We start from the raw sequence: 20,930 nt of genomic DNA, 5'->3' as shown, positions 1-20,930 counted from the left end.
TTCTTATTTGAGCTTTTCCTGAAAGGCAGCAAACAAACATTCCCACTGCATTATTCAAGAAAGGGGATGGGTAGAGATTCTTTGATATGGAGACTTTAGTTTGGCTTATTTTATAGTTTAATAGTCATAATTAACTTCTACTTTGTCTCCTATTTCTTTTTGCAAAAGCAAAGTTAGGGCTAAAAATTTCTTTGGCTTTTGTAATTCCACTAATCCATAGAGATATTGGATCTAAAAGCTATTCCATGTCGTGGTGTGAAATGTTGATGTGGTTTTAAATAAATAAAAAAAAAAAAAACTGGCATGATTGAAATCATTCACCACACGTTTACGGTGCTTGGTTTCTTGCCATTCACGTGTGACATCAATTGCAATCTTGACCATTTTGGTGTTTATGTGATAAGAAGACAACGAGGAATTGGTGCCAGAAAAGCTGGAAGCTAAGCCAAATAAAGTTAGAATTAGTGCATTTCCCACCTCTTTACTTGGAAGCACAAATTACCAGTGATATTCTTAAGGCATAACAAGTTGTATACGATAATGCGTCTATCTTTCATAATAACGTAACTAGTTGTATACAAGAATATATAATGTATCTATCTCTCGTCACTTGACTAGTTTCGTAATGAAAGAGATAGACACATAATTGTATACAAATGTAATGTTAAAGTTTGCACTCGTGAACTTTTTGAAATGCTGCTAATTATACAAAAAAGCAATCGGTGGAAATCCTTGGACGAATTAACAAAACATTGAAGAAGATAAAACGTACATGATTAGACATGAAAAGGAAGTTATTGCAAGAGGGAAACAACTGAGTCTGAGTTCTGTTAAAAATAATAATTTAAAAAATTTAAAAAAAACCAGAAAATGACTACTGAGTTCAATGGTCAAAAAGATTGAAAGCTTGTGCTGTGGAAAAAGATTGCAAAGCAAACAGGGCACTCGTTATTTTTAACAAAAAAGTAAGCATCAATCATCACAATTTTCTTCAACCTTGTTTGAGTTTAGTCAACAAATATGATTACCAGTTTGTTGTTTACAGGTTGGATAGGGGAAAACAAGTCAAGTAAGACAGTTAGAAAGAAATAAAGTAATTTTCTGTTCATCTAGCTGCGCACGAGCTGGATCCTTGCAGCTCATCATCATCATCATCATCATATATATATATATATATATAACAGTTACAAATCAATATATATATTTTTGTTTAAGGAAGTGTCACAAGTTAAGAAATTTTACATGGAAATTTGAAGAGAGAAAGTACATGGTACGAAGATAATATTGAAGGTGAAACCATGTGAATGTGATCCAGGTAGGTAAATAAGGTTCAACAACAAAGATGTGTTCGGATGCAAACCATATATGTATATATGAATGTAACAAAAACAGTTGGTTGAAATCTTGTCTGCCATGGGGCCAAGCCAATGGGTAAAAACTTCTACTGAGTCACAGAGGCTTGAAGGACTTTGTTGTCAACATTCAGTGACAACAATATATCTAGCACAGTGTTCTAACATGAACGCTAAAAAAGGAACAAAAAGAAGAAAACACGTACACTGCACAAACCATATGCGAAATTTTATTGAATTTTCAACCAACCCTTCTATTTTTCTAAAAAAAAATTTCCAAGTAATTTTATCTTAATAAAATTGGAATTTGGGACATATAGATAACATTATTTTGCTATCCCCAATTAATCATAAACTGACACGTGAAAATGTTGTCGCGTGTGACATGTTGTGATTGGCCGGAAATAGCAAAATATTGTTACCCCCGTTTCACACACGTGTTTCGGTGGCCTGAGAGAAAGATCCCCAAAGCAGTTTTAGATATGGGCTATGACATCCAAAATATGTAGGTACATATATCTGTAAATATAAACAAGTAAATGGTCCCAAAGGTTTAGGGTTTGATATAAAACTATGGTGTGTGTATATATATATATAGTTGCAGCAGGTTACAGCTCACTGGATGGTGACCCATCTCTCAGGTGCTGTGACTGTCCAATAAGAGTGACAATATTGGGACTGAAAAAGGAGGACCCTGCCAAACTATTTTTGCTAATAATTGATTTGATGGGATAAAAATAGTCAATAGTTGATGCTCATTGCTCCCTCTCAAGGGCTCCTGTTTCTCCCAAGGAGACTTTGTGATATATTTCTTTTCTTTGCCCAACTTCACACAGCACAAGGAACACTGAACTCTCTCCCTCCCCTGCTGCAATGCCTTGGTTTCTGGTTTTTGGTTCTTGGGTTTTTGGTTTTTGGTTTGGACCACAATCTATCTATCTATCTAGTATTTTACAACTTTCTAGTTGTTTGATTGTCAATTTGGGACCAGCCCAGAGAGTGTTCCCAAATCCCAACATCATGTGACCTTCATTAGCTTACAAGAGAGATGCCATGCCAACTTGGCACAGATGATAAAAGAAATAAAAGAAAATTTCAAATTTAAGAGAGGAGATGAACATGAAGCCTCTTGATGTCCTTTATCTTCATGTTGGTCCACAGCTCATAGCCTCAGAGCTTCTGGAATTCCATACATTACTGAAACTTGCCCTCTTTAAGCTATCTGGCTTATTAATGGCCTTAATGTATTTATAATTTTTAATGTTTGCCTCTACAAATAAATTTTAAAAACATTTATGTGAAACGGAAATACTATTATTTTTTCATTTCCAGCCAATTACAATATGCTATTTATGATAATTTTTTTATGTAATAATATGTGATTGGTTTCACGTTTCATTTAAGTTTTTCTGCTACAAACAAACCCCCTACTATTGAACTATAGACTATGTAGACAAGATAGTCAAAATAGCTGGACCCCTGGAAGAGAGAAACAGATAAAATTGGAACAAAATCCAAGATAATACCTTACCAGTGTTCTTCAATTTGGTTCTGCATTTTCAAATTTTTTGCAGGGGTCCCATTGATTTCAGACACGTACGCTTCTCAGGTCCTGTAACATTAATGGTGGCATTCTAACCAACAACAAAAAGGAAAAGAAAAGAAAAATAAAAAACAGTGATGGCTGCATTGTCATTGTCACAGTATCACCACCATCACTTCCTTATGGTTTGTTGCTTGTTCAATTGTTTTGTTCTCTGGTTTTATCTACTCAGTTTCTGAACCCTCCCTGAAACACTTTTTACTCACCAACAAATAAAGCCTCCTGTTTTACTGATTTCTGCTGCAGATAACAGTAATTTTTTTCATATTCTTTTATATATATATATATATAATATTTTCAATGACAGTTTAGTGAATTCTAGATGCACAAATATTGTCTACTCTGTCGGGGTATAATTTTGTGGCCCATTAGACCCAAGAAAACCAAGGTCTAGACCCACTGTAATGGCTAAAAACCTTGAGAGCCGGCCCTCCATCCTTTCTTCTTTTTTTCTGGGTCAGACACTCAGTTCTAAGATTGGGCTAAACTAAATTACTTCAGCACCCACCCAAGCTCCAATTATATGACCTGGGCCGATTTAGAAATCATTCCCAGAACCCTATAGATTGGGCTGTTATATGAAAGTAATGGCTTTGTTTCTGATGACTGTTAAACAACTGGCCCACAACTATGATCCAAATTATGACCTGAAACGACGTAATTTTATACGTAAACACAATACAAGTACTGTTACACACAAGTAGAGAAGTCGGATCCATACATACATAAGGTGGTGTGTTTATATTCATGAAAATTTTATAAAAGAAAATAAAAGGTTGGATTTGTATATGGAATCATAACATTTGGCAACCTTTTTTCTACGAATATGTGAAATTGCAAGAAAATCCCATTAAATTAGAAAACAAAAAGGAAACTCTATGACGAGAGTCTTTAGGAAAGAACAGGATGAATCTCTCAGTAGAATTTTGGTTGTAGTTCAACCAAATGAAGTAATGGGGGCATCTTAGCACAATATGTGCAGGTAAAGCCAGTAAAAAAGGTGATACATATATTCTATCTGTTTATCTGTCACGAATTGTGAGATTCCATAATTCACATGGGGAATATAAATTTAGAGAGATGAAAAGAGTCAAGACCAAGACCTAGAGCTACAGACCTCTCCTGATAGATAACAATCTGTACGTTACATTATGTTTTCATGGACTTCGTATATATTTTTTCCTTGACAGAAAAGACACTTCGTGCTTTTGAGAAGAATAAAATCTGCTGGCGGGTCTTAATTCAGTAACCTGCAGAAGCAGAAGCTGAGAGGTACCAGTTTTGCTCAGCTTAGCTTCTCAGTTCATCATTATGTTCAATGCATGAATCTTTGGCCATCAGGGTCAATGCAAGATTCATATGCCCCTTGATTTTCTTTTTCCCAAAATCTTGAAATTGGGAAAAATATAAAGTAAAATAAACCCATCATTTCATTATCCTGCAGCTAGTTTAATTTGTCCCTCATTTGGTCTAATTTTAGTACTTCCATACACAAAAGATGTACCTCCATTTTCAGCGAGGCACAATAGAAGCTTTTATTCTTTCTCTGTTTGTAGAAACATTTAAAATGATTGTAAAGACCAAGGCATGCATGCATCATAGCTAAATCAGGATGATGATTACTTCTCCTCTTGCGCATGCTTTGATAATTTTCATTGGAAGATATGGAGAGTTTTGAGAATTCTTAATTTGAATGTGATTTAATATCTCTAAACTACATCATGGACTGAGTTTTACTAATCATGTGCTCTTTGTTTAATCTGTTCTTCATGAGTTGTAGCTGTACTGTGTTTATTCAAACTCCAACCACCCATTAAAATAATAATTAAAAGGGTTATTCATCTATTGCAGATAAGTCGAAGGGAAATTGAACTTAGGATATCTTAGATGCTGAAAAAATGTTCTTAAGTACTTAAGCTACAAGTTCGTTGCATGCAATAAGTAGAGCTTTGTGCAACTGGAAAAAGGCGGAGTGGCAACTTTTTTGTTTTGGTAAAGAAGAAAAAAGCTTCTTTAAAAGTATAAATCTTTCAAGCATGGGCAGGGAAGTATGTTAAAGCAAAGATTAGAAGTTATTTAATTAAAGAGAATTTGGGTTTGATGGGGCTAATAAAAATCTTATAAGATTCGTGTCTCTTAGTCTTAGGTATCAACCCCATCATTGCTAATCAGGGTAGGACCACACATATATCTCTTGGATTAAGATTAAGACCCACCTGAAGCTTCAATGCCATGCCCTGCACGCGTGATAAGACTCTTTCTTTTCCTCTTTAGTCTTTGTGGCTTATGCTTTATTATTAACTTAATTATACGTTAATTATCTGAAAAAAAACTTAATTATGGTGGTTTGTTTAATTTACTTATTTATGAACAGTTTCTGCTACAGTCACTGATGTTTAACACATGCAGCATTATTGGGATCTAACCTGCCCTCTTATACTCTGAAAGGACCACCACCAATGTAGCTGGGTCAATAATCCTACCTGAATTATTTTGGTTTATATTATAATCAATTCCATTTTCTTTTATAAGGAAAAATAAATGAATTCTTTATGGGGTTTTGGAGTTTGAAACATTTTTATGAGGAAGTTGGCTGAATTGAATCACATCTGTGGCTTTGTTTAACTTGAAGTAGAGCTGGCCAAACTAAATGAAAGCTTTATTTTAATTTTAATTTTTGTTGTCAGAGGAAAACATTGATTAGATTAAAGAGGAAAGCTTTATTCAGATAATTGTAATGTATCATGTTCATGGTTTTGGATGCATTTTTTCAATCAACTAAGTCAATTTTGAGCATAATTTATCACTTTCTACCAATCAAAACCTACTTTGATCACCCCAATTACTGTTTATCTTTTCAATTTCAATATGCAAACAAAACCCCTTTCAAACCCAGAAAATAAAAATAAAAATATTTGAAAGCCAAGATTTTGATCTTGTTTTTCTATAGAGAGGAGAAACACTTGTGTAAAATAAGAATAATACTATTTTACTATTTCTAATCAATTACATTATGTTATTTATGATTATTTTTTCACGTGACAATCTATTGCGACCAATTACTATTATCTTCGTTTCACATAATTTTTTTTTTTTTTGTGGTTCTTGAGAGGTGCTTTGTTCTAGCCCTACCACTTTGAAATGAGTTGACGGGTATGATCCAGTGTGAGTAGTGAGTACCCACATTGATCGCTGATCAAGTTAGGTGTACCATCCCTATCATCGTATCTACCTATTTTTATTTGATTTGTAGTCCTTATCGTGGGTCCCTCATTCACTAAACGGAGATTAAAAACCCCACTTAAATAATTTACTAAACAATATTTAATGACCCATTTATAGAATGTAGCGTGTCACACCAGATCATGACCTCAGAGCAAATTAGCCGCTATTTTCGGAATAATTTTTGGTTTTTCCAGCAAGATCACAACCAGGCCTAGGAGGGTTGACCAGATAATTTGGTTTGACCAGGTTTGTTGGCTAATTGGCTGAGGGCAAAGCAAAACACACAATAATATACTACAGCTGGAAACCGTACCAGGACAAGGAGGTAAATTGATGATTAGATTCCATTATTCCTTATGTTCCTGAGGGTCAGAGACTCAAACCCCTACAAAGTAAAAAAGAAAAAGATTACAAGTACTGCCAACTAATATTAAATTACTTGAAGGAAATTGAGGTAACAATCCCTGTTATGCAACCACAGCCTACACTCTCATTGTGGTCCCTTGATAGACATACACCTGTCAAGTGGGCCCCACCAAGTGAACAAGTGGAAGGCATCTTTGACAGGGAAGACATATACTAATCAGAAATCTAGTGGTGCACAAGGAAGATTTTGTATGGGCCCCAGTGAATTACAGTGATGTGCAATGATGTAGATGGAGGATGATGGAGGTTAGGAGCATAATGAGCCTTCTCAAAAGAAATGAAAGGGGGTTAGTTGGCACTGAGAAAAATGAGTGTGTAACAGCAAAGAGAGGTCTGTTAGAATAGTTGGCAAATGTGTCAGTAAAAAAAAGTATGTCAAAGATGGAAGCAAGCAAAGCTTGGCCTTGAAGAGAAGAACCTCTTCAATTTTAAATGAAAGAAAATACAGGGGGAGCCATTATTATAATTGATAAATTGTAAAGAAAGAAAGTTCAAAGTAGAGAGGAGAAATTACAAAGAGTAAAGTGTGGAAGGGAAAGAGATTAGGTTCTGTAATAATTTTCCAACAAGAGCAGTTGGCAGTAGTTAGTCTGGTCTTTTAAAATCGTACATGTCACCTGTTAACTTGAGCAGGTAAGCAAAGTCTCACTCTTTCTATGTCTCTTTCTAGCTCCATAGCTCTCTGCATTGTTTTTGATCTATAAAGGTTGGAACTTGATGCTTCCTTCGCTGTTTTTGAAAGTACCCAATTGGTGAATTGGGTTTTTCTCGTCGAATTTAACCAAGCATTTGATGCTTTTGAAGGTACAATCAAAAGCCCAATTAAGGGGACTGCTAAAACCCTGTCCATTTCAGCTCTTGCACAATTCAAGTAGAATTTGATGCCTTTTGGTCTTTCTTGGGTACCCATCTGAGAATATCTCAAAAGGGGTTCTGTAACTTTCCTTTTTCTTGGTTCTGGATCTTTTTTATTCAAAACTTCAGCTGGTTGTTATTTCCTTATTATTAGTAACTGGCAACCATATTTTTTATTATAATCATTCATTGCTTGAAGCTTGGAGTGATTCTCCCCAATTTTGGTCATAGTTGAAGAGATTCAGAACCGCTTTCCATCAATCAGATTGATGTTTGATTGAGTTGAGGATATGAAATTTTAGTTCACCCCTATACAAAAGAGTAAAAGGGAATCTGCTTTCTTTTTGCTACTCTGGTGAGCTGTTACTTAGCTAATGTCATTGTTTGTCTATGTCTACTTTATGCTCTGAAAGGTTCACTTTTCTTGTCTGTGGGGAGCATTTTCTTCTATTTTATATTTTTTCCTTCTCTGCACTAGAGTAAGCTTGATCCTAGGGTTTTTGAAAGGAAGAGGAGAGTAGCTGGTACCATATAAGATTTTATGCCTGATGCACTGGATTTATCCTTTCACTTTGTGTCCATGGGATTCTGCAACGAGAGGCATCTGTTGTTACTTTAGCACCCTCTCAGGTCTATAAAGCTGCAAAGGTTACTTGTTCCTTGTCGAGTCTGCAAGATATCACCAGTCAATTTTGGTCAAAGCCACCCACTTTGGCTTTAGTTTCATAGATTTCTTGTGTTTCATTTTCTATTCATAGCCCTGGTCTTCGCCAACTGTTAAGTGGGGTGTTGTCATTTGAATAATATATAGGGGGACGCCATAAGCTTCTGAATTCAGAAATGGGTGGTCATGACAGTGAGGATGGGGGGTTTCAACATAGAAATGAGGGAAGTCTGAATTGCCCATCTTCAGGGATGAGCACAAATCCACTGCCTGAAAAGGTTTCACAAATAACAATGAGCTCTGTATCCATGTTTAAGCCTTCAAATGGAGCTGACCCTTTTTTTGGTTCTGGTTGGGATCCAATTGTTTCATTGAGTCAGAGTGATAATTTTGGAGGTTCTTCAGTCGTTTCTCACAGAGAATTTTCCAATCCTCCTTACCCCGTTGCGTTGGAAAATCCGGGAATGAGTAGCACCTCTCACCTTGTTCAATATCCATCTGATTCAAGCTATGTCGAAATGGTGCCAAAGCTTCCATGTTTTGGAAGTGGGAGCTTCTCAGAAATGGTTGGTTCTTTTGGCCTATCTGAGTGTGCTCAGATTGCAAACCCTGGGTGTGCTGCGAACTATAACCCACACAGGGAGGGGGCCCCTGAGAGGACTTCAACAATTGGCGCCCAATCTCATGATGATCGCCAAATTTCGGAAGAGGGTGCTTTAGGATCTTCACCCAGTGGAAAGAGAAGGAAACGAGTTCCTGAATCCAATTCTGCATTCAGTCCAAATAAGGTAAATTGAGCTATGTTCAATTTGTATCAATTGGGATATTGATGATTCTGTTTCCCTTCAATACAGTGCCCTAGTGATCATAATTGCTTTGTTATCTGTACTAGAATGCTGAAGGGGAAATTAACAAGGATCTGTCTGGGGAGAGCTCTGATTATCTGAAAGAACAAGATGAGAAAAAAGCGAAAGTTGAAGACAACACAGCTGCAAATTTGCGCGGTAAGCAAATGGGCAAACAGGCTAAAGAAAGTTCTCAGAGCGGAGATGCGAAGGACAGTTACATTCATGTTAGAGCCAGAAGGGGTCAGGCTACAAATAGTCATAGCCTCGCCGAAAGGGTATGCTCTCATTACTATATATCTGTGTATCAAATTTCAAGAGAATCTCCTGTTCTTTAGTTTATTGATGCAATAAAAGTTTCTGCTTGCAGGTTAGAAGAGAAAAGATTAGTGAGCGGATGAGATTGCTTCAAGAACTTGTTCCAGGATGCAATAAGGTATTCAGAATTTCAGAGTTGGTCAATGTTCTGAATGATCTCTTTATGTTATATAAAATACTGATCAATTAGATAACCAATCAATTTTCAAGATTACTGGGAAGGCTGTAATGCTTGATGAGATCATCAACTATGTGCAATCTCTGCAACAGCAAGTTGAGGTAAGATATTCTGCAATCTAAAATGAGGAATTAGCTCCATGTTTTGTAAATTAAAATATATCTGCGTAGTCATACATGTATAGGTGCACTGCATCTTCTGCTAGTTGAACAGAATTACAGCAGCTGAAGTTAGAGAACCATGTGCATAATTGTAAAATATTAGTAGCGTGGTTTTGTAGCTCCTAAATGTTCTATGATTCAGTGAAGGTTGTCTTTCTTTCATGTTCCAGTTTTTATCAATGAAACTCGCGACAGTCAATCCAGAACTCAACATCGATATAGAACGGATTCTATCCAAAGATGTGAGTTCACCCTAGTTACTAGTCAATAATTTTTTCATTTGCTTCAATACTATTGGGTAAATGTGTTAAACTTGAGCTTGGTTTGCCTTTGTTTGTAGATTCTTAACTCACGAAGTGGCAGTGGAGCTATCTTCGGGTTTAGTCCTGGAATCAGCTCTTCTCACCCATACCCTCATGGTATGTTCCCAGGAAACTTGCCAAGTATGCCAAGTTCAGCTCCACAATTTCCTTCCTTGCCTCAGGTAATTTGAGAATCTTCAAATCAAGCCATTATCATCCTTTCGATTGACATCTGTTGATTTAATAATGTGTGTGGTTTTTCAGACTGTGTTAGACAGTGAGCTCCAAGGTCTTTTCCATATGGGTTTTGATTCTAGTTCAGCTATTGACAATTTGGGACAAAATGGTAAGTAACACAACTTCATGCATGCAATCACTGGAAATTTATGTCTCACATTCTTCTAACCTTAACATGCTATCATGTTCAGCAGGCCGCTTGAAATCAGAGCTATAAGTTTGGAACAGATATTATGGTCTACTCCCTCGCAACGGATAATTCAAAATTTCAGTTAACTGTATTTGACTCAGTTAGAGAAGAAGAAAAAACTGGAGAAAAAAAAAAGGAAACAAAAGAAGAAGGTTTTTCAGTTGTATAGGCTCTCAGTTCCTAATTGTTTGTTCTTCGAATTTTTAGCAGAAGAAGATGACTTTGTTATATTACCAAAAAAAAAAAAAAATTGTGTATAATCAGACAAGGAAGGCAAGACTTTGATTGGTGAAGATGATTGTTTGTAACTTTGTTATTGGTGTTTGTAGAATAGGATTATGTTTGAAGTTTTCAGAGGGTTTTTTGGGGAAGAAACCGTGAAAGAAATGTTTTTATTTTCTTGTAGAGTGCATCATGATAAGAAAATAGATGTGGAGTTACAGATTGTTTTGATATTCATGTAACTTCCTCAGAAAAATCTCCATTTTATTGCAATAAATTATGAGCTATGTTTCTCCAAGTCGGTTTTAGTTGTTGATTTAATGCCCTTTTGAAGAGGGAAAAGACAAAAGGTAACCCACCAGCGCATTGAGACGAAAAACAAAACAAGAAAACAGTAGTTTCAATTTCGTGGGGTCCAAAACTTTTACTTTTTCGCATCAAAAAGAAAAAAACTTTATCTATTTTGCTAGATATTTGTGAATTATCAGATAGAAGCAAAGCAATCTTGGTAGCTTCAAGTCCTGTTTCAAGTGAAACTTCCTTCTTCCAGGTTTTACATGCAAACCAAATAATCACACAAACAAGTAGAACAAAAACAAGTCAGTTTCTTTTCCATACAAGTAAAGAGATTGATGCTTCTTCTGCAATAAGATGATATCAAAACCAGTTGACGAAGCAGCAAGCAAGCAACTCTATCTGTGCTCTCTCTCTCTCTCTCTCTCTCTCTCTCTCTCTCTCTCTCTCTTGTAGGTTGTGGGATTGTGATGCGATACAGCATGTAGATGGTGCAGTTTCATGGTAAGAACCAGCACAACACCAATTAACACGTCAGGTCTGGTCATCATCTTATATCGTCCGAGTCTAAGGTTCATTATTATTGCAGCAGCCCATCACGTTTTTAGCTTCTAGCTTTTTACCTGAGAAAAAAATTCTTCACACCTTGAAGAAACAGACAGCTCACTTGCCCATCTCTCTTGGTTGGTTTTGATCCTTTAACCGTGTTTCAGTCATTTCTCTACTTATCATGAATTGGGAATTAAGAGAAGATCCTGTCGTCTTGAAGTCGTGTATACGAAGTCTGTCTCAAATCTTCAAAACCAAAAGAAAAATTTGTTGGAATACGCTTATCATAACATAAATCATGTAAGTAGTTGTTGTCGTGATTGTTTTGACAGGTGACAGAATTGAAGTAGGATATCACAATTACTCAATTGTTTTGAGTACTTAGTTTAGACATCTGAAAATCTTTTATCTGGTCAAGGCATATCAGACTTTTACTGATTATATATTATTTAAAACTTGTTATCTGGTTGGTGTTGTGCCAAAAGAACCCACTGCTGGATGAGCTGAACATTTAATATAAGAGCTCATTCCAACCTTTTAAACATCCAAGAACCTCAACCTTATGAGGAGTTGTTTCCATTTCTGACATTACAAAAATTCAACAAAAAAGAGAAGAAACCTATACGATTTAGGCTATACTTGATCAGGTTACGGAAGAAAGCATCAAGAAGAGCATCAAGAAGATGGCCTTGAAACTGTAAAGAACTTGTGTTTGATGTTTTAAAGGACAAATTTTCTTACAAAAGAATTGACTACAAACAAAAGAATCAAAATAAATAGAAAAAATAACCAAAACATTTAATATGTTAAAGGGCATCTGTGTTTCTGAGTACCATCTGCGTTTGACCAAGATGACATCCTTTCTCCATATAGCACAAACTATTCTTTTCCTTCAAGGTGGTATGTGATGGGGAAGTCTGGAGGGTGGAGGACAAGCAAGAAGGAGAGTACTCTCAGTCTCAGCCCTCTACAACCTTCTCTTCCAGACTCTTCTTTCTGGGTTCTACTTTGATATGGTTTTACCACCCATGTTGTCTGTGTCTACTTTAGATCATCCATATATCCCTACAAAGTTTATTACTTTCTCTTCACTCCACCTGCTCACCAATTAGGTCTAAACCAACCAGCAGGAACGATATCCCCTGAAACAACAAGAAGTAGAAGTGGATGCCCTGAGCAGACAGAAGGCTCCTTGCTGAAGCCGTTAGAAGAAGAAAGGCCAATGCCAGCTCCTTTGTATATATTCTGTTATGCTTCTTCTTCCTGGAAGCCCTTTGCTCCTGCTGTCTAATTTCTTCCTTCATTTCGACAAGATCTGGCACTGACACCCCTCTTTGATGCTTTGGCTCTTTCTCAACTAAGGAGGCAAGATCACCTTCTGAGGAACGACCGGATTTCTTAGTCACAACCCACTCGTATGCACTACCAAGCTGGAACAGGCCGGATATCATAGCATTAAACTTGGTCACAGACATGGTGTTCTCAAAGAGAAGGTAAGGAACAATGAAAGGAAAGGCTTTTGGGGCAGGGAGGATGTTGAGAAATGACATGGTAGCTGGGATGTAACATACAACCCACGCTGGTAGCTCAGCCTCTGGGATGAACATTGTCATGGGGAGAATTATGCAAAAAAGGGTAAAAGAATAGAAGGGCAATATCAGTTTCCGGAGCAGAAAGAAGAGAAAGATCAAATTGAATTTCTTGCCAATGCTGATCTGTGACAAGCAAAGTATACGAAACGTATTAGTGAACTATAATCCACAATAACTTTCTGAACAAACAGCAAAATAGGCCTAATTGGACAAGGAACAAGTAGTGCAAAAAGTATATATACCTTGGATTTTACGATATCAGGCAAACAGAGGCGAAACAACTGCATAGGCCCCGAGTGCCATCTGTGCTGTTGTTTCCGATAAGCTTCGTAAGATTCTGGTAGTTCACACTGGCACTGAGCACAGAGATAGCACTAACCATTAGTCCACTACTGAAACAGAGTAAACTCACTTTTAACAGACATAATTTGGGACAGAATTGTACCTCAACATCATTGAGGAAAATGAATTTCCATCCATGAAGATGGGCACGGACAGCAATGTCCATGTCCTCCACAGTGGTCCTCTCCAACCACCCACCAGCTTCCTCCAAAGCCTTTATCCTCCACACACCAGCTGTCCCATTGAACCCAAAGAAATTAATGAACACGCTATTCACTTGCTGCTCTACCTCAAAGTGGAATGACAAATTAATGTTCTGCAGCCTTGTTAGTAGGTTCTCATCTTTGTTCACAAAGGACCACCTAGCCTGAACCAGCCCTAGGTCATCATTATCCTGAAATGCCAACAAAGGGTAGAATTTTAATTCAACTGATTCTAGTAATCGTGGTTTGCTTAAGAATAATAATTAACAGCATCTTCTCATTAAAAGCATGGATTCTACATGATAATGAAGTTCGATCACAGAGATTATTACAACCCAACAAAGACAACAAACCATAACAACACAATTAACAATTACATACCTTGAAGTGAGGGACTGTTCTCTTAAGGAAGTCAGGGGTGGGCTGAAAATCGGCATCGAAAATGGCCACAAATTCATAGTCTTTGACATAACTACAATTCATTGCAGACTTGAGATTACCAGCCTTGTATCCATCTCTAATCACTCGATGCCGATACAAAATGTTGGCTCCTTCTTGCTGCCACTTATGGACATCCTCTTTGATCAGAAATTGGGTTGTTGGGTCATCAGAATCGTCAAGAATTTGAATCAACAGCTTCGATTTCGGCCAGTCCAAATTGCACACAGCAGCAATTGATTGCTGATAAACCTGATTTTCAAACTCTACAGTCAGCCAAAAGCAAAAGCAAAAGAACAAAAACAAAAGATATCTCTACCAGCAAAGTAAGTGTACCTAACACAAACCATAAGAGCTATAAGTGAGCTTGAAATTTACCTCCTTTTCATTGCACATGGGGATCTGAACAAGAACCATAGGGAAATACCCAGTCTCCCCAGATTCAGGATCAAAAGCACCTTCTTTTGGGACTGGTTTGATCTTCTTGAACCGGATCCAGAAACACCCCAAACAGAGGATTAGTCTATCCAAGCTCTGAATCATGAAAAGCACAATGCAGGCACTGGTTAAGAACTGAAGTGGAGGAGCAAGATACTCCACACGAATCAAAACCCACTTCGAATAGACCCAATCAAACACTCCCTTCACCCCCATTGGTGAAGCCCACAAGTACTCAAGCTGAAGATGTGGTGAACCAAAGTGCCAACCTTTAAAGTAAGCAGCCACCTCAAAACCCAACAAAATCAGAGACAGCCACAGAAACATCTTGATGCAGAAATAGAACCTGCTCCTTACGGCTGGGTTCTCGACTGCTCTGCCGCGGCCGATGGGCTCGACGTCGGTGTCGGTGTCCGTCCGACCCGAGGCCACACGGCGTCGTATTGCGGACGCAAGGCCCAACATTGCGGAGCCGAGAGAGGTTAAGCAACCGGCGGCTCTGTGAGCTTTGAGGAGGAGGACCCAAGTGAACTGCTTGGCGTTTTTGCCTCGAACTCGACCCGGTGACTCAGAGATGAGGAAGTCCTCCTCAGAAGGACCTTCGAGCTCAACCATGGACCAGTTTGGGTTCTCCATCTTGACCACCACGGGCGTGCCTCGGTGGGTGTCTTTGTTAGACCACCAGCTGAAGGAGGGTGCCATTTCCGGTTTCTGGGGTCTGATCTCAAGAACCCAGCTGAGAAATGAAACGTTTTTTCTCTATTTTCTTCTCGGTAGAGCCAAAACCCCTTTCGACCGCTTGAATATGAAGAGACCCAGCAGGCAGAAAAAGGCTAGAGCTTTGATCTCATTGTCAGAGAGAGAGATGAAGATGGACGCGTGGTTGATAAAGCAGAGCAAGGCGTCTCTAAATCATTGTGACATTCGGTGACAAGTTATAAGACAAGTGATTTCCACAGAGAGGGTGAGAGAGAGAGAGAGAGAGAGAGAGAGAGAGAGAGAGACAAAGAAAGGTTATGACTGTGTGTGGGGCTTGAGGCCAAATGTGCTACCATTCAATTACAGCTTGCAAAAGAGGCCTCGGAAGCAATAAGAAGAGCAACGAGAAAGAGGAGAGAGAGAGAGATGGTAACAGCTCAACACGTCTTTGATTTTGATTCGGAATAAATAATTAAATCAAAGAGGGGAGGAGAGAAGAGAAAAACTTAAAAAAACTATATCAAAATATTCATATGAACCCACGTTCTTGAGTCAAAATCACAAAGCCTTTTTGAAACTAATATTTTTTACCATAACACCGCCAGATTTTCTTTCTAAATTCACCAAACCACAGAACGTTAACCCCCGGCTGATTTGGAAAGAAAGAAAATCACAACAATCATGGATTAATAGCTAATTTGGGTTTCACAAACAAAACCCAAATACAAATTCAGAAAAGGGAAGGAAGAAAATGCGCAGATTTCCGACAATGACAGACAAAGTTTGTGCCTTTACTTTTTTTTTGTTTTTACGTTTTTATTGGGGTTTTTCCTTCTTCACCTACTCTTTTCAAACGATGATAAAATCAGCAACAACCAACAACGTAAGCCCTAGCCCTAGACTTTTCCTTCTCACAACCAAAAAGAAAATAGCCATCTTTTTCTTTTCTTTTTTCTGTGGGGTTACTATCTGCAATTCACAAAAGGGTATACGAGAATTTACAGAGATTTTCCCGCGTGGACGAGGATATCAGATGCTTCGCTCGTCCTTCCAATTCCTGGGTTGCTGCTTCTCGTGTGAATTCAGAGCTCATAATGAAAAAATCCAAACGTCTTTTACCATTTCTCTTTTTACTTTTTCAAGTCTTAGAAAATGGAAATTATAATAAGTGAATAGTAACAATAAAAATAAACAGACGAAAGTTCAACGAGAAAGACAGGGTGACGATCTAACCACCACCAGCACCAAGTGCGTCTTTGATGCGACAAAAGTGAAAAAAAATAAAAATTGAAAAAAAAAAAAGGTTTTTATTTTGGTTTTGTTTTTAGTTTCATAATAATTATTTTTTAATTTTATTTACTGTGTAATGGATGTTATTAGAATTTTGTTGGACGAAGAGGAGGGAATGACCACGTCCCTCCAGACCAGTCTCGCTAATTCGAAGCTTCAAATGAGCTGGTTTAGTTAGAGACAGTGCTTTTGGACATCATCCACGCGGCGACAAGAGCGTGCATCACACTACCGAATGATAATTTAATCTTACTAGATTGTATTTTGGTTTATTCATAAAAATAGCATAAATTTCAAAAGGGTAAAATGATGAGCAATAGTGGAGGCACCGGTAGATAATTAATGAGAATTCAAAATAATTTATTATGAATCATAGTTCAGAAAGATAAATACTTCAACGACTTTCGTATCTTAGTAAATAAATCATCATATTTAGCTATATTTAGTTGGTTATTAATGAGTATTTTTTGAATGTGGTAAACATGATATACCAAAATTGATATGACATTTATTTTTCAGCAGTGAGTTGCAAATTTTGCATGACAAATGACATGCAAAAGAGCGCATGACCGTCTGATTTTATGTAATTAAACTAAGTTATGTCAACTTTATTATAATGATCAACTAAGCTCACTTTATCATAATCTATAAATATTTATTTTGTTACTTGAAGTTGATTCATTATTTCCCTCATGATTCCAAAATCTATTAAAGAAACTTCACGAAACATCAATTAGTCTTTGGTTTAGTAATATTTGTCTTCACTTGATTGAATGATAACTCACATGGATATCGAAAACGATATATATTTGTGATGAGTTCGATATTTTATTAGTGACGATTTAGTCTTGTTGTGAGTGTATTAACCAATTGTAAAAATATCTTGTATTATCTTATCGCCTGTCCAAAAAAAATACTAAACAAGGGAAAATCGAGAGGTTTAATATGTTGATTAATCCAACTAATGCAAAATTATTCTACAAACATGATTTACGACGCGCCCTCTGCTTGCGAGTTCACTAGTGTTTGGCGCGCCATAAAAAATTATAATCGATAGGACAACATACGATAATACAAATGGTCTAAATTACCCTCGCCTCCTCGTTACCCGCCGACAACTTTCAGTTTATGAACGGGGGATAATTACGGGTAAATAATACTGAGCACCAGGCTGTTACGGTGGTGCTCCTATGCTGACGCGCTGCACACTAACAAATCTCGTGGCGTAGGCATGTCAGTAAAATGAGAGCAGCGAGCCATTTTTCAAAATTCAAAAACTCCTCCATCAAAAAAAATTTTTGAAAAAATGTCTGGCAGGAGATGACTGGGACAGAGTGCATACATACAGGATAAGGGTTAAAACTGTCTTTTTATTCCACTGACAAGAATATAGGCCCTTTTTCTAGTAATATTGAGACAAGGACGAGGAGTGAAAACTGTAAAACATATGGTCCGTCGATTCTTGGGAGGTATAACATGGACCGTCGATCTTGACACATGAGATCGATGAGTTAGGAACACAAACCGCACGTGACGACCAGGTTTTTCATAAAGTGTGTGCCACGATGGCCGGAGGAGTAGACACGTGGAATGGCGGTGGTCCTCGGTCATAACTGGGTGCCCACCACAGCCGGCAGTGACTGGCCTGCCCATAGCTCTCTGTGCGTAATTCCCGGCTACTTGCCACGTCATCCCACCCACTTCATATGAAAAACGTTCCGTCGTTTTTTTATAGATGAAAAATTTAAACCCATGCAATGAAACGAAATGCACGTATTATTACGTGAGTCACATTCATAACTTATTACACCAACCAAACTTTCTATAGTCTCATTACAGAATAAGCATTGTATTTCTTTTGTGTTTTTTTTTTCAATACCAGTGATAATTAGAGAATGAAAAATCCAAATACATGCATTATCTAAACTATAAATCTCCTGCACGTACGCATTTTATTTCACTTTTACAATTTAAATCATAACATATTTCTTGCAAAACAATAATGTTAGGTCGCACGGTTTGGTTATAAAATTTCACAGAAATATATGTCATGCATTAGGACACTAATGACTGAATTAGTATTGTATTATATAACTAATGATATTTAAACAGCGAAATTGGCTTTGGAATAGCAATGATAATATAACTTTTAATTGTGGATGACAGCTCCACTGTGATTGCTTTCGATTTTGATTTCTTCTTCTTTGTTTTCTTTTTAAGATTCTGAAGAAGAAAACAAGTAACACACAGAGAATAATAGAAGTTTTAATTCAGCAACGGATTAAACAAAGTAGAAAGTTGTAAAAGTTGAAGGGCATGTAGGTCCATGTGGCATTTTCTTTCTTTAAATCTAATCAAAGATTAGGTGATAGGTGCGATCGAAGAGCACTGCATTTAATCCATAATTAAATGCGTTAGGGATCATAATGACTGTCCAAGTGGCAGGTTTAAAGCAGATTCAGAGTACTATACCTCCTAATATTATAGTTAATTGTATTAGTAACATTAGTTATATCATAATGATATGTAACTTGTATCTCTATGTTTTGATATCATATATATTTATAGTTATAACACTGCGCTTTATGTAAATCAATCATTAATCAAATATTATAACATAAAAAACCCATTTGTTTTAGCAAAATTAACTTTTAAAAGCTTACGACTGCAAGAAATATCTTTTGGACTATTTCGTCAAATTGTTTTATATATTCAAATTCAATGGTTTGTCAAATATTCAAACTTCTAATTTTTTTAAAAAAATTGAATAAATGGTTGTTTGCTTGCTGCACTGGAAAAATGAGATTCGAAGTGTCAACCACGAATTGACATGTCGTTTTCTGATTGGTTTAAATCATCTAATTGTGCACTGCAAACGTGCTGATTTGTCTTTGTGTTTGGATGTAATGCTGTCCATGTCTTGTAATTCCCTCTCATTTGTTTCATTTTTTCTATTGTGACTCATGACTTTTGAGGATGTCCAAACAGTCCAAGTTCATTGTCGTTCTTGTTGGTGATGGAAATGGGCCGACTGTAATGATAGGTATAAAATTGCTCTCAAACAAATTCATTGCTATTATAATCCAAGTCACAAATTTTTACTTTATTTTTGCACTTCTTCTATTATTGGCACATCATTAGTGTGATGATATGCTGCCATATTTCTCAACAATCCTTTATGCTTTCACCGCAAAAAGGATGAGGTAGCAAACAAGTCAAATACTCAATATTTCATTCTGTCTAGCAAGATGGGAGGTTTTGTTAAGGCTAAGGATCCAATCCAACCTACTTGACTGCCATATGCATTTAGCTCTAATTGGGAGAGGGTGTTCCATTAGCTTCAACTCGGTTAGCAGGCATTATATTTTATCAGTTCAATAATAAACGAAATTGCGATTATCAGGGGCGGTCCTACACCTAGGGCAAAGTAGGATGTTGCCTACCCCAAAATTTTCAAAAATAAAAAATACCCATGTAAAAGAGGCCAACCCATGTGAAACATACAAACCATTGCCCACCCATGTGAAACATACAAACCAATGCCCACCCAAAAAGTAAGCAATATGTATGCATAACTTAAAATTTATCTTCTCTTTAATTATCTCCTCTTTAATTATCTTCTCTTTAATTTCCTACCCCAAAATTTTAAGATTTTCTATATGACAACACTGAATTTTCTATGTGTTCTAATCTATTCTATAGTTTACTTAAAGAATGAATTATAATTTGCTGACTTTCTTGAAATTAATTAGGTCTTTGATTTTTGAAATTTTGTTGAGATGTTTGATTTGATATTGTTATTTTTGAGATGTTTTGATTTGTTATTGGTATGTTAATGTTTGATTAAAGGCATTAATGTTATTATGAGAATTTATTTGATTTTTTGTTGGGATGTTGGATTAAATAGGTTATCTTTTGTTATGTCAAATCACAATCCGAACCCCAAGAAAATAAAGAATTTGTTGGAAATTTTTTTTAAAAGAAAAAGAATAGTTTTTTTTCGCTATACTTTCATTTATGTATAGAGATGCATTTGAGGGTAAAGCTCATTACGTTCTCTTACTAGGTGTATATTTTTATGTATTAATGAGATTCATTCATAACCTCGAGTTTTTAATGTAAATTTCGCCCAATTGGATTTCAAATCATAAATTCGCCACTGGCGATTACGATTTATGTTTTGTAACTTTTGTTAACATCCGATGTACAACAATTTTTTTTTCTTTTCAGTAATGCAAACAACAGTTTCAGTACGGACCACGGGCCAAACACCTTCTTACTTGATACTTATACGCAATGTTTGTGTAAATTTGAAAAAAGAGAGTGCCGTGAACATCTCAAATCAAATATAAACAGAACATTAAAAAACAGGTGTGAATGTAGGCATGGCCTGGCCAAATTCCAGCCGCTCCCAAATGCTCCAAACTTTTGTTTGTCTCATTCTGCTAAAGCTCCTTCCTACTGGCTCAAGATGACTTTGTCTAATTTTGAATCTTTCAAACATCGT

The 20,930-nt window shown here is 36.7% G+C and overlaps 2 protein-coding genes across 5 annotated transcripts; one reads left to right on the top strand and one right to left on the bottom strand.

Moving 5' to 3' along the window:
• On the top strand, positions 6,862-10,876 carry LOC18793328 (transcription factor bHLH74). Of its 4 annotated transcripts, none has more exons than XM_020554600.1 (9): positions 6,886-7,239; positions 8,273-8,913; positions 9,018-9,248; positions 9,341-9,406; positions 9,499-9,567; positions 9,798-9,869; positions 9,968-10,111; positions 10,194-10,275; positions 10,358-10,876. In XM_020554600.1, exons 2-9 carry the CDS (start codon positions 8,302-8,304, stop codon positions 10,381-10,383), a joined length of 1,302 nt encoding a protein of 433 aa, XP_020410189.1. In that variant the 5' UTR covers positions 6,886-7,239; positions 8,273-8,301; the 3' UTR covers positions 10,384-10,876. The 4 variants fall into 4 exon arrangements, with proteins under 4 accessions (XP_020410190.1, XP_020410189.1, XP_007222174.2 ...); XM_007222112.2 differs by having other exon boundaries at positions 6,886-7,410; XM_020554601.1 differs by having other exon boundaries at positions 6,862-8,913; positions 10,361-10,876.
• LOC18793833 (probable xyloglucan glycosyltransferase 12) lies at positions 11,966-15,623 on the bottom strand. Its single transcript, XM_007226922.2, has 5 exons — positions 14,375-15,623; positions 13,940-14,248; positions 13,459-13,749; positions 13,256-13,369; positions 11,966-13,136 (listed from the first exon to the last, which is right to left on the bottom strand). Exons 1-5 carry the CDS (start codon positions 15,134-15,136, stop codon positions 12,510-12,512), a joined length of 2,103 nt encoding a protein of 700 aa, XP_007226984.1. The 5' UTR covers positions 15,137-15,623; the 3' UTR covers positions 11,966-12,509.

This window comes from Prunus persica, chromosome G1, assembly GCF_000346465.2.
Source record: "Prunus persica cultivar Lovell chromosome G1, Prunus_persica_NCBIv2, whole genome shotgun sequence".
Classification (NCBI taxonomy): Eukaryota; Viridiplantae; Streptophyta; class Magnoliopsida; order Rosales; family Rosaceae; genus Prunus; species Prunus persica.
The sequence above is the reverse complement of the archived record's forward strand: the minus strand, read 5'-3'. Positions and strand labels throughout refer to the sequence as shown.

Coding starts and splice junctions, on each gene's coding strand:
- LOC18793328 (XM_020554600.1), top strand. CDS start 8,302: ATGGGTGGTCATGACAGTGAGGATGGGGGGTTTCAACATAGAAATGAG. Junction 8,914..9,017: donor CTGCATTCAGTCCAAATAAG/GTAAATTGAGCT, acceptor TATCTGTACTAG/AATGCTGAAGGGGAAATTAA. Junction 10,112..10,193: donor AATTTCCTTCCTTGCCTCAG/GTAATTTGAGAA, acceptor GTGGTTTTTCAG/ACTGTGTTAGACAGTGAGCT.
- LOC18793833 (XM_007226922.2), bottom strand. CDS start 15,136: ATGGCACCCTCCTTCAGCTGGTGGTCTAACAAAGACACCCACCGAGGC. Junction 14,249..14,374: donor CCATGTGCAATGAAAAGGAG/GTAAATTTCAAG, acceptor TTTGAAAATCAG/GTTTATCAGCAATCAATTGC. Junction 13,370..13,458: donor TTTTCCTCAATGATGTTGAG/GTACAATTCTGT, acceptor CTCTGTGCTCAG/TGCCAGTGTGAACTACCAGA.